General features: G+C 41.6%; 1 protein-coding gene across 6 annotated transcripts in view; it reads right to left on the bottom strand.

Moving 5' to 3' along the window:
* The window catches only part of dock11 (dedicator of cytokinesis 11), a 106597-nt gene that overhangs the window by 88278 nt on the left and 5294 nt on the right, over positions 1–13025 (bottom strand). For all 6 annotated transcript variants that reach the window (XM_065021874.1, XM_065021875.1, XM_065021876.1 and 3 more), the window contains exons 2-6: positions 9612–9728; positions 8975–9064; positions 7082–7164; positions 5094–5160; positions 2311–2406 (exon numbers count right to left, since the gene is read on the bottom strand). In XM_065021874.1, the coding sequence (XP_064877946.1) occupies positions 2311–2406; positions 5094–5160; positions 7082–7164; positions 8975–9064; positions 9612–9728 (453 nt within the window). The remainder of the gene's footprint in view (positions 1–2310; positions 2407–5093; positions 5161–7081; positions 7165–8974; positions 9065–9611; positions 9729–13025) is intronic.

The raw sequence follows: 13025 nt of genomic DNA, 5'->3' as shown, positions 1-13025 counted from the left end.
ACAAAATGCATCACTGATTCTTATTTGCTGTCTTTCTTTATTTCTGAAGAGGCAACGCGGGAATGGCCCTGTCCGTGTGTGCGTGTTTGTTTGTCTACCACTTTGTGTAGCCGTTAGCGATGATGCTAATGATAACCGTTTTATGGAAGATGGAAAGGCTTTCCCCAAAAAAATTTGAAATGAAAATGTTATCGACAAATTTGCCTATGCCTACCTGTATAATAATATTATGATTATTTGGTGATTTGTGATTAGCAAACTCTACAATCAGAAACAGAGCTAAGCAAACACGTCTCTTTGCTGGTGCACACCTGAATTAAAGGTTATGTACACACCAAAATAAAAATGTACTTGATATTTCCAAGCCCTCAAGTGGTCTCCTGATGTGATTTAAGAATTGTTATGGACTTAGAACATCCAATTGTGTTGTTTTTATATTTTACAAAATTATTTTGAGAGCGAAAACCTGAAAGAAATGGGAAAAAACTGAAACCTGGGAAAACAAAATGGAAAAACCGGAATATTTATATATAACTGATTTTATAGGGCCCTAATCAGGTATGTTAGTGCTGAACAAACGCCTGCACAGTGTTTTTGTGGTACATGATCTACGTCATTTATTGTACATCTACAATGCATTCGGGAAGAATTCAGACCCCTTGACTTTTCCCACATTTTATTTCGTTACAGCCTTATTCTAAAATGGATTTAAAAATGTTTTCCCCATACTCCATAATGACAAAGCAAGACAGGTGTTTAGACATTTTTTAAAATAAAAAATAGCACATTTACATAAGTATTCAGACCCTTTGCAGCATTTTTGGCAGCCATTACAGCCTTGAGTCTTCCTGGGTATGACGCTACAAACTTGGCACACCTGTATTAGGGGTGTTTCTCCCATCCCTCTCTGCAAATCCTCTCAAGCTTTGTCAGGTTGGATGGGGAGGAACGCTGCACAGCAATTTTCAGGTCTCTCCAGAGATGTTCAATCAGGTTCAAGTCCGGGCTCTGGCTGGGCCACTCAAGGAGATTCAGAGATTTGTCCCGAAGCCACTCCTGCATTGTCTTGGCTGTGTGCTTAGGGTCGTTGTCCTGTTGGAAGGTGAACCTTCGCCCCAGTCTGAGGTCACTCTGGAGAAGACTTTCATCAAGGATCTCTCTGATCTTTGCTCTGTTCATCTTTCTCTAGATCCTGACTAGTCTCCCAGTCCCTGCCGCTGAAAAACATCCCCAGAGCATGATGCTACCATCACCATGCTTCACCGTAGGGATGGTGCCAAAGAGTTCCGTCTTGGTTTCATCAGACCAGAGAATCTTGTTTCTCATGGTCTGAGAGTCCTTTAGGTGCCTTTTGGCAAACTCCAAGCGGGCTGTCATGTGCCTTTTACTGAGGAGTGGCTTCCTTCTTCCGGCCATTCTACCATAAAGGACTGATTGGTGGAGTGCTGCAGAGATGATTGTCCTTCTGGAAGGTTCTCCCATCTCCACTGAGGAACACTGTCAGAGTGACCATCAGGTTCTTGGTCACCTCCCTGACCAAGGCCCCTCTCCCCCGATTGCTCAGTTTGGCCGGGCGGCCAGCTCTAGGAAGTCTGGGTGGTTCCAAACTTCTTCCATTTAAGAATGATGGAGACCACTTTGTTCTTGGGGACCTTCAATGCTGCAGGAATGTTTTGGTACCCTTCCCCAGATCTGTGCCTCGACACAATCCTGTATTTGAGCTCTAAGGACAATTCCTTCGACCTCATGGCTTGGCTCTGACATGCACTGTCAACTGTGGGGCACTATACAGACAGGTGTGTGCCTTTCCAAATAATTTAGTTATGACATTTGTGTTTCTTTACGTAATATGTAATTGTTGTACTGTATGTGTGTCTATAGTACTGTTCAATATTGTGTTAGTGTATATAAGTTGTTTTGTCTGAAACTTTGTTCCCCCTGCTGCCTGCTGCTGTTGCACCAGATCTCTCTTGAAAAAGAGATTATATCTCAATGACAAACACCTGTATAGGTTAAATAAGGTTACATTTTTAAAAAATCATAAAAATATCCAATCAATTGAATTCACCATAGGTGGATTCCAATCAAGTTGTAGAAACATCTCAAGGATGATCAATGGAAACAGGATGCACCTGAGCTCAATTTCAAGTCTCATAACAAAGGGTCGGAATAAACATTTTTTTTAAATCATCAATTTAAGAATAAGACTGTAACGTACATTTTCGGGGGAAAAGTCAAGGGGTCTGAGTACTTTCTGAATGCACTCTATAGTCAGTAGACAAGGATGGTGGGTGAGCTGTTCTGACTCACCCTCATGGAGACAGACAGGCTGCTGTTGATGTTGGCTTTCTGCAGCCAGCCCTGCTTCATGATACCCCCTCTCTGAGAGCACAGAGAGGACGAGTCCTGGTGACACACACACACACACACACACACACATACACACACACACGAAGGAAGGAGAGTTAGTATTGATAATGGGTATGGATATACAATCAATAGGCTAATCAATGCACATCACACACACCCACAGACACACACACCCACAGACAAACACACACCCACAGACACACACACAGATACATGTTTGCACAGATACACAGACAAACAAACACCCATGCAATCACACAAACAGAAATAATAACCACACATTCACAAACAAAATAACTTTTGTCACTGAGTCTAACACACACACACACAATGTGCAGAGACATACATAATTCATACAGAAAGAGATGGAGAGAATTTCTCTGCTTCCCATGAATAGTCATTTAACCCATTTAACCACAATCATCACTTCACCAACTCAACTAATTTGCAGTGAAAATCTCCATGAGACCATTTATCCCAACACTAATATCCATAACAAGGACATTGCCAATCAAAGGACAGACACTTACACACACACACAGTAAATATGTCTCCCAATCGAATACCTAATCCTTTTACTGTTGTTGGGATATACAGAGAAATGCCATACTGTAGCTATCACACACACACACACACGCACACGCACACACACACAGCTCAGTTAACAAATTGAGAAGTGGCACTATCCTTTGCGCTCGTCCGATCGTAAGTACGCCTCTCTCTAGCTCTGTCCTGTAATCCAATTGGCTGAGCTCTCTCCTCTGTCCTCCCTCAACACACCCACCCTTCCCTTGCTCTGAGTGGCGTTCTGAGAACCCCCTTCATTCCACTATCCACCCCTCTACTCTATCAATCCTCTATCAATCCCACATGAAAAAATACTCCAGTTGACTATAGAATACTCCTGTACTTACTATATAATTATGTGGTAATCTGTAGTATACTATACTACACACTGTAGTATCCCTCTGCCATGTGTAATTCTTACTATATCATGTTGTAGTATACAGTAGAATACTATAGTAAATACTGCAGTATGCTACAGACTGCAAAAACACTACAGTAATTACTACAATAATGTCTCCAAAAACACCATAGTCCACAAAACATTACAGTAATTACAATAGTATATTATACTACAGTTTTAATTTGCATATACCCATATATCCTCCCCCATATCCCAATTTGTGCCACCCATGTGAGAAACCTAAATGTCACATATAGACTACATATTGTGTGTGTCCCCCCCCCCCCCCCACACACACACACATTTGTATGCTGCTGCTACTCTCTGTTTATTATCCATGCATAGTCAGTTTACCTCTACCTACATGTATTACCTCAATTACCTCAACTCACCTATGCCCCCACATATTGGCTCTGTACCGGTGCCCCCTGTATATAGCTGCTCCGTAATTATTTGTTATTTTTCTTCTTTATTTTAATTATTATTATGTTTTTACTTCAGTTTATTTGAGTACTTTCTTAACACTTATTTTTCTTAAAACTGCATTGTTGGTTAAGGGCTTTCACTGTAAGGTCTACTACACCTGTTGTATTCGGCGCATGTGCCAAAACTATTTGATTTGATACACTATTAATTACTGCTCTCTCCCTCGGAGACAAGATGTCTGGGGTGTAGCAATAAAGGACATTGTAAGTCATGTAACATTAGCAAGCCTCTTTTTGTGCTGCCTGGATTGATAGATAGCCTCTGCTCTGCTCTCTTTCTCCCTCTCGCTTTAGTACTTTGGTGTATTTAAAATGGCAGCCTATTTCCCTGTATAGTGCACTACATTTGGGCCCAGGACCCATAGGGCTCTGGTCAAAGGTAGTGCACTATATAGGGAATAGGGTTCCATTGTAGCCGCAGCCCTGGAGTGATTCAGTGATAGCCTCTGCTGTCTGCTCTGTGCTCTCAGCAATATGTCTGGCAGCTGTTTATTTTCCTTCAATCGTTCAATTACAACCCTTTTTAATGTGAAGTTTATCCACATCCGGCCAGGCCGATGAGGGAGGGGGGAGTCGATGAGAACTATTTTTAGAAAAGTAGAGCTCTGGTTTCACTGCTAAAGAGGAGTGATGAGGACAGCTACTGGCTGTACTGGTTGGCTGCAGCAGCCTGGTCCCAGATCTGTTTGTGCTGTCTTGCCTACTCCTAATGTGACAATGACCATAGGCGTAGGCAAGATAGCACAAACACATCTGGAAACAGGCTGTGGCTGTAGACCCTACTGAGTACAGCTGCAAATGCTCTCCCGCCACAAAACCACATCACAGTGGCACAGTGGCGGTTAGGGTTTCTGGATGTAAGCTACGGTATCTCTATTGAATTACTGTTATTTGATGCATTGTATTGTATTGTTAGCATCTTTTCTAAAACGCTTTGGGGGGGATGCAGCAATGTGTTGATGTTATGCTCAAAGTCAAAAGTTTTTTTTAAACATGACCACCACCAAGCCAACAAGGCCTAGAGGACGTGAGTGAACTGGCCACACAAAATACCCTTGAGCATACCAGACCACTCAACATCGTCTGATAATCAATGTCTCTCTCTCTCTCTCGCGCACACATGTACGTAGGCGCGCGCACACACACACACACACACACACACACACACACACACACACACACACACACACACACACACACACACACACACACACACACACACACACACACACACACAGGTCCATCACCCCCAGGCCTAACATTCCACTCACCTCATCTTTTGCGTCTTCATCGATCTCAAACACGTGAGCCGGCAGCTTGTCCATCTTCAGGCCTTTCCTGTGAAAACACATGTCGTGTCAGAGAGAGGGTTGTTGTGTGACAGGGAGGGTTGTTGTGTGAGAGGGGGGGTTGTTGTGTGACAGGGAGGGTTGTTGTGTAGAGAAGGTTGTTGTGTGAAAGAGAGGGTTGTTGTGTGAGGGGGGGGTTGTTGTGTGACAGGGAGGGTTGTTGTGTGAGAGAGAGGTTGTTGTGTGAAAGAGAAGGGTTGTTGTGTGAGGGGGGTTGTTGTGTGACAGGGAGGGTTGTTGTGTGAAAGAGAGGGTTGTTGTGTGACAGAGAGGGTTGTTGTGTGAGAGAGAGGGTTGTTGTGTGAGAGAGAGGGTTGGTTGACAGAGAGGGTTGTTGTGTGAGAGAGAGGGTTGTTGTGTGAGAGACAGGGAGGGTTGTTGTGTGAGAGAGAGGGTTGTTGTGTGAGAGGGTTGTTGTGTGACAGGGAGGGTTGTTGTGAGAGAGAGGGTTGTTGTGTGAGAGAGGGTTGTTGTGTGAGAGAGGGTTGTTGTGTGAGAGAGAGGGTTGTTGTGTGAGAGAGAGGGTTGTTGTGTGAGAGGGAGGGTTGTTGTGTGAGAGAGAGGGTTGTTGTGTGAGAGAGAGGGTTGTTGTGTAGAGAGGATTGTTGTGTGAGAGGGGGTTGTTGTGTGAGAGAGAGGGTTGTTGTGTGAGAGAGATGGTTGTTGTGTGAGAGAGATGGTTGTTGTGTGAGAGAGAGGGTTGTTGTGTAGAGAGGGTTGTTGTGTGAGAGAAATGGTTGTTGTGTGAGAGAGAGGGTTGTTGTGTGAGAGAAGGTTGTTGTGTGAGAGAGAGGGTTGTTGTGTGAGAGAGAGGGTTGTTGTGTGAGAGGGAGGGTTGTTGTGTGAGAGAGAGGGTTGTTGTGTAGAGAGGGTTGTTGTGTGAGAGAGATGGTTGTTGTGTGAGAGAGAGGGTTGTTGTGTGAAGAACTATATACTCAATACATCAACTCCTTTCTACTGTATCTTGGTTCTGGTCGTTTCAATAGTGTGTCTTTGTATAGTATCAAAAGGTAGGCTATAACCTCAATGGATCAAAACTAGGCTGTATCCTCAATGGATCAAAAGCTAAGCTGTATCCTCAATGGATCAAAAGTTAGGCTGTATCCTTAATGGATCAAAAACTAGGCTGTATCCTCAATGGATCAAAAGCTCATCTGTATCCTCAATGGATCAAAAGCTAGGCTGTATCCTCAATGGATCAAAAACTAGGCTGTATCCTCAATGGATCAAAAGCTCATCTGTATCCTCAATGGATCAAAGGCTAGGCTGTATCCTCAATGGATCAAAAGCTAGGCTATATCAATGGATCAAAAGATAAGCTCTATCCTCAATGGACCAAAAGCTAAGCTGTATCCTCAATGGATGGAAAGCTAAGCTGTATCCTCAATGGACCAAAAGCTAAGCTGTATCCTCAATGGATCAAAAGCTAGGCTGTATCCTCAATGGACTAAAATCTAGGCTATATCCTCAATGGATCGATAGCTAGTCTATATCCTCACTGGCTCAACAGCTAGTCTATATTCTCAATGGATCAAAAGCTAGGCTATATCCTGAATGGATCAAAAACTAGCCTATATCCACAATGGATTAAAAGCTAGGCTATATCCTCAATGGATCAAACGCTAGGCTAAATCCTTAATGGATCAAAAGCTAGCCTATATCTTCAATGGATCAACAGCTAGGCTATATCCTCAATAGATCAATAGCTAGTCTATATTCTCAATGGATCAACAGCTAGTCTAAATCCTCAATGGATCAATAGTCTATATCGTCAATACATCTACGCCTTGCTTCCTATCTACAATCTGGTCATTTCTATGATGTTTCTTTCTATCAATGGCTTTTCTTTTCCAGATTTATAGCACCTTGGAAGCATGCGTGTATCAATAGCTTTTCTATTCTAGACTTACGTTGGGAGCATGCGGAAATCTCCCGAGTACGCTTCATATTTGTAGTTGATGACATGCCAGTCCGTGTTGTAAGTCTTGATGCACTGCCAAACAGGTCAACATTAGAGCTCAATTAGTAACATTACAACACCAGGGGACCAGGGTAATAAAGAGTTCACAGTTCACACCATGCCAGAAAAGTGTCACTGTATGTCAAGTTTAGAGGTCGACCGGCATGGCCGATTAATAAGGGCCGATTTCAAGTTTTCATAACAATCGGTAATCAGCATTTTTGGACGCCGATTATGGACAATTACATTGCACTCCACGAGGAGACTGCGTGGCAGGCTGACCACTTGTTACGCGAGTGCAGCAAGGAGCCAAGGTAAGTTGCTAGCTAGCATTAAACTTACCTTATAAAAAACAATCAATCTTAACATAATCACGAGTTAACTACACATGGTTGATGATATTACTAGTTTAACTAGCTTGTCCCGCATTGCATATAATCAATGCGGTGCCTGTTAATTTATCATCGAATCACAGCCTACTTCGCCAAACGGGTGATGATTTAACAAGCGCATTCATGAAAAAACTGTCGTTGCATCAATGTACCTAACAATAAACATCCATACCTTTCTTAAAATCAGTACACAAATATATATTTTTTAAACCTGCATATTTAGCTAATATTGCCTGCTAACATGAATTTATTTTAACTAGGGAAATTGTGTCACTTCTCTTGCGTTCTGTACAAGCAGAGTCAGGGTATATATGCAGCAGTTTGAGCCACCTGGCTCGTTGCGAACAGTGTGAAGACCATTTCTTCCTAACAAAGACCGTAATTAATTTGCCAGAATTTTACATAATTATGACATAACATTGAAGGTTGTGCAATGTTACAGCAATATTTAGACTTATGGATGCCACGCATTCGATAAAATAGGGAACTTTTCCGTATTTCACTGAAAGAATAAATGTTTTGTTTTCGAAATTATAGTTTCCAGATTTTACCATATTAATGACCTAAGGGTCATATTTCTGTGTGTTTATTATATTAAAATGAAGTCTATTATTTGATATTTGATAGAGCAGTCTGACTGAGCGCTGGTAGGCAGCAGCAGGCTCGTAAGCATTCATTCAAAACAGCAGTTTCCTGCATTTGCCAGCAGCCCTTCACTGTGTTTCAAGCATTGAGCTGTTTATGACTTCAAGCCTATCAACTCCCGAGATTAGGCTGGAAATACTATAGTGCCTATAAGAACATCCAATAGTCAAAGGTATATGAAATACTAATGGTATAGAGAGAAATAGTCCTATAATTCCTATAATAACTACAACCTAAAACTTATTAACTGGGAATATTGAAGACTCATGTTAAAAGGAACCACCAGCTTTCATATGTTCTCATGTTCTGAGCAAGGAACTTAAACGTTAGCTTTTTTACATGGCACATATTGCACTTTTACTTTCTTCTCCAACACTGTGTTTTTGCATTATTTAAACCAAATTGAACATGTTTCATTATTTATTTGAGACTAAATTGATTTTATTGATGTATTATATTAAGTTAAAATAAAAGTGTTCATTCAGTATTGTTGTAATTGTCATTATTACAAATATATATATAAAAATTCATTAATCGGGATCAGCTTTTTTTGGTCCTCCAATAATAGGTATCAGCGTTGAAAAATAATAATCGGTCGACCTCTAGTCAAGTTGTCAAGTTTTTGCTTTAGGTATGGTGCTCGCTGAGTAACAGTTAACAGGTCAACATCTCTTGATTGGGACCAACCAGTAGTTTGTTTCTGGTCAGGCCTCGCAGTTCCTATTGATTCCTATTACGATATAGCCTTGTCAAGTTTTGTCTACAGGCATTGTTTTGTTGTGTACTAGGGTCGACTGAATGAGTACCTCTTTGGCAAACAGGCTCTTGGCGTCCCTCTCTGCATTCTGGGGCACGGAGGGAACCACGGTCCTCCTCTGACGAGAGATCTGAGACTCCTACACAGAGAGGGAGAAAGGGCGGGGTTGGAAAGAGATGAGGGTGAACAGTCGTTTAGGCTTTTACTGCTTTGTGTCTCCTGATCAGAACCACGTGTGTTGGAATAATGTGCATTTGAAAGAGTCCCAATAATCTGTCAGTGATTGAGTTCAACTGGACTGGCTGGGTCGATTGGTTTTGACTAATACAAGGCTGTGATCTGGTGAATAATGGGAAAAGAAGACACTTTTTCGTAAAAACAGAAATCTATAAGAACGCCCTCCCTGGGTCAATTCTCACAGAATTTGCTGATCTTGGTATAAAATAAACCACTGTTCCTGCAGTATTTTCTGGTATTCATATTATATGCTACTGCGGGGATATATCTCGCAATGCTTTCCCTAGCTACCGTACAAAATGTGTGCCTGGTTAACCAGTGTTTCTAGGAACATATTTGAAAGAGTATGTCACTTTTATAAATAATCTCAAATAAAACATTGAATTTGAACAAACTAAACAAATGTTTCATGTGTCAGTGTGTGTGTGTGTGTGTGTGTGTGTGTGTACCGAGATGTCGTCGACAGGACACTGCAACAGGTCTCTGTGAGGGTCACTGTGGATCTGGGCTTTCCTCTGGAACACCACGTTCTCATAGTCCAACGGCTCAATGATCTTAGGCTGCTCCTGTAGAGGAACATACAGTCAAGTTACCAAGAGACACACAGATAAGCTACCACACATTTACATTACATTTCGGTCATTTAGCAGACGCTCTTATCCAGAGCAACTTACAATGAGGGCAGGAAAGTAAGCCAATTAAAAACCTTTGTTCAATAAAGCAGCTATCAGCTAAATCAGTGCTAACAAGAAAAGACTATGCAAATGCAGACAGACAGACACATAAACACAAAAGGCACATACCCTCACTCACTCCTTCACATAAACAGGGGGATACGTTGGATAGATTTGCTTGGTCATGTATTTTCCATGTCTTTCTTACAGCACTATGTTGTTTATTGTGACAATATTTGTTAGCTATTTTGTAAGCAGTAAGCTAAAGTAAGCCTGAGTGTACAAAACATTAAGAACACCTTCCTAATATTGAGTTGTACCCCCTTTTGCACAAAGAATAGCCTCAATTCATAGGGGCATGGACTCTGCAAGGTGTCGAAAGCGTTCCACAGGGATGCTGGCCCATGTTGACTCCCATGCTTTTCACAGCTGTGTCAATTTGGCGTGATGTCCTTTGGGTGGTGGACCATTCTTGATACACACAGGAAACTGTTGAGTGTGAAAAACCCAGCAGCGTTGCAGTTCTTGACACACTCAAATCGGTGCGCCTGGCACCTACAACCATATGGATTAGGATCCATGGATTAGCATTTATTTATTTCAATTGATTGATTTCCTTATATGAACTGTAACTCAGTAAAATCGTTGAAATTGTTGCATGTTGCGTTTATATTGTTGTTCAGTATATAAACATTGGATTTCTGTGGTCTGAATTTCAGAATCATTTTTGTTTTCAGACATTTTCCGTTGGTAGGGCTACCCATGTGTCTCTCCTGACTCACAAAGCCTGCTCACTGATGTCAATACCAAATCTGATAATTGTGACTTGATTGAATTGTAGTGATGTGAATAATAATAATGATGGTGAGAACCCAATATAGCCTAACCTACTATAAAAACCTTTCCATGTTTATAGTCATGTGACAAAGACTTTAAAAAAATAATAATAACATACAAATGTTGGCCTTTTTCCACATTAAATGTTTCATTTTCACAACTGATCAACATTTGGTATGCTATAGCCTATATATAATATTCTGCCCATATGAACACATTTATTTAGTCCATATAAAGAACAGCTATTCACGATTTAATGAAAATCAGCAAACAGACGCAACATTGTTTCACATTCTTTAATAAAATACTAAAACAGAAACAGGCAATAGGTTATACAGCTGGCTTCACAGTTTCCCTGACAAATAGGCCTACAGCAAAAGCCAACGTATATCAACAACGTTGAGTGCGCCAGAGTGCTGCGTAGTACCTTCCACACAAAGTTTTGCCTCGACAAAAAGACACGCATTTGGGACGATGCCCGAGACTGACCAATAAAGTCCTCCTAGCTACTGAATCCTGAGCTCTCATGGTGGTGTCATTGTGAAAAAGCACAGTGCGTTTCATCTCTCCCCCTCAATATGATCCGTAGAGGGGACAGAGTATCATAAGGGTGGCTGTGGACCGGGTACAAAACAGACCAGAGTCCCAGACGAGTAACACAACCCACTAACAGCATGGTGTAATTGTGAAAAAGCACAGTGTGTTTCAGCTTTCCTCTGTCTGGGCAGTTGTTTGGAAGCTGAGACTGAAAAACATCACTCTGCTCTTTTCCCACCTGATCTGTTCTGCTCTGCTGGACTAGATATTTGTCAATGTGACAGAGAGAAGCTACTCTCCCTGAACTAAAGATGACTGAGGTTAGAGGGCAGAGATCACAGAGAGACACAAAGTTCAGAGGGCGGCTGCAGAGCATGAAAAGTTAGAGACTCGCTAATTATATTATCAGAATCCAGAAAAGAGCCGTTCAATTCTACAACAACCTAAAAGGAAGCTATTGCCAAACCGTCCATAACAAAGCCATCACCTCCTACAGAGAGATGAACCTATTGAAGTGTCCTCTAAGCAAGCTGGTCCTGTGGCTCTATTCGCAAACACAAATAGACCCCACAGAACCCCAGGACAGCAACACGATTAGACCCAACCAAATCACCAGAAAACAAAAACATCATCACTTGACACATTGGAAATGATTAACCAAAAAACGGACTGTGACTGACCCAAAATGAAGGAAAGCTTTGACTATGTACAGACAGTGAGCTTAACCTTGCTATTGAGAGAGACCTTGAAGGCAGACAATTAGGTGAACACTGAGTTTAGATTTACAAACCCACAAATAATATGAAAACAAATCAAATTCTAATAAACTCCCATATCTATTAGGTGAAATATCCCAGTGTGCCATCAAAGCAGCAAACTGTGTGACCTGTTGCCACAAGAAAAGGGCAACCAGTGAAGAACAAACACCATTGTAAACACCACCCATATGTATGTGTATTTACTTCCCCTTTTGGACTATTTGCCCAACGTTACAACACTGTACATAGCCATAATATGACATTTGAAATGTCTCTATTCCATTGAAACTTTTGTGAGTGTAATGTTGACTGTTCATTTCTGATTGTTTATTTCACTTTTGTTTATTATCTATTTCACCTGCTTTGGCAATGGAAACACATATGTTTCCCATGCCGATAAAGCCCTTTGAATTGAGAGAGAGAGAGAGAGAGAGAGAGAGAGAGAGAGAGAGAGAGAAATAAACAATAACCAGAGGAGAGAGAGAGCATGAACAGAGGGAAAGAGGGAAAAATATTAGGCTGACTGCTGGACTGGAGGAGATCTTAAAACATTGAGAGGATTGTGATCACATGGCACAGTAGTCTAGTTCAACAGAATGTCCTTTGAGGGGTTGGAGTCCAACACTCCGACACCAGAGGTTTACTGTGTTACATGGTCCCTACTGAAGTACTCTGCAGAGGGGTTAGGCACTGCACAGGGTTGTAAAAATGCCTTAAAACCTTTGACCTTAGGGTCTTAGTTCCTGGCTACTGTTTCTTTTTTGACGCCAGGGAGTTCAGAGGGGGGTTGCTTGCTGCAGTGAGTGAAAATTAGCGTTGCAGGGCACAGGTTATTGCAGGAGTTCTAACTTCATCAGCCATTGGAGAGTGGCTCAGTCTGACATGTTACCAAGGCAACACAATCACAAAACAAAAGATGGCTGCTCCACCACATCACTGCATCCTGTTGAGAGTTTCATAGAGAAGTGAATGATTTCATATCCTATATTCAAAGACAGTTTCAGAGAAAACACACATATGATAGGCTAAGTCATGTGAATCAGTCCAGGACAAAGCA

Source organism: Oncorhynchus nerka, linkage group LG8, assembly GCF_034236695.1.
Source record: "Oncorhynchus nerka isolate Pitt River linkage group LG8, Oner_Uvic_2.0, whole genome shotgun sequence".
NCBI lineage: Eukaryota > Metazoa > Chordata > Actinopteri > Salmoniformes > Salmonidae > Oncorhynchus > Oncorhynchus nerka.
This window is presented reverse-complemented; position numbering and strand designations above follow the sequence as displayed.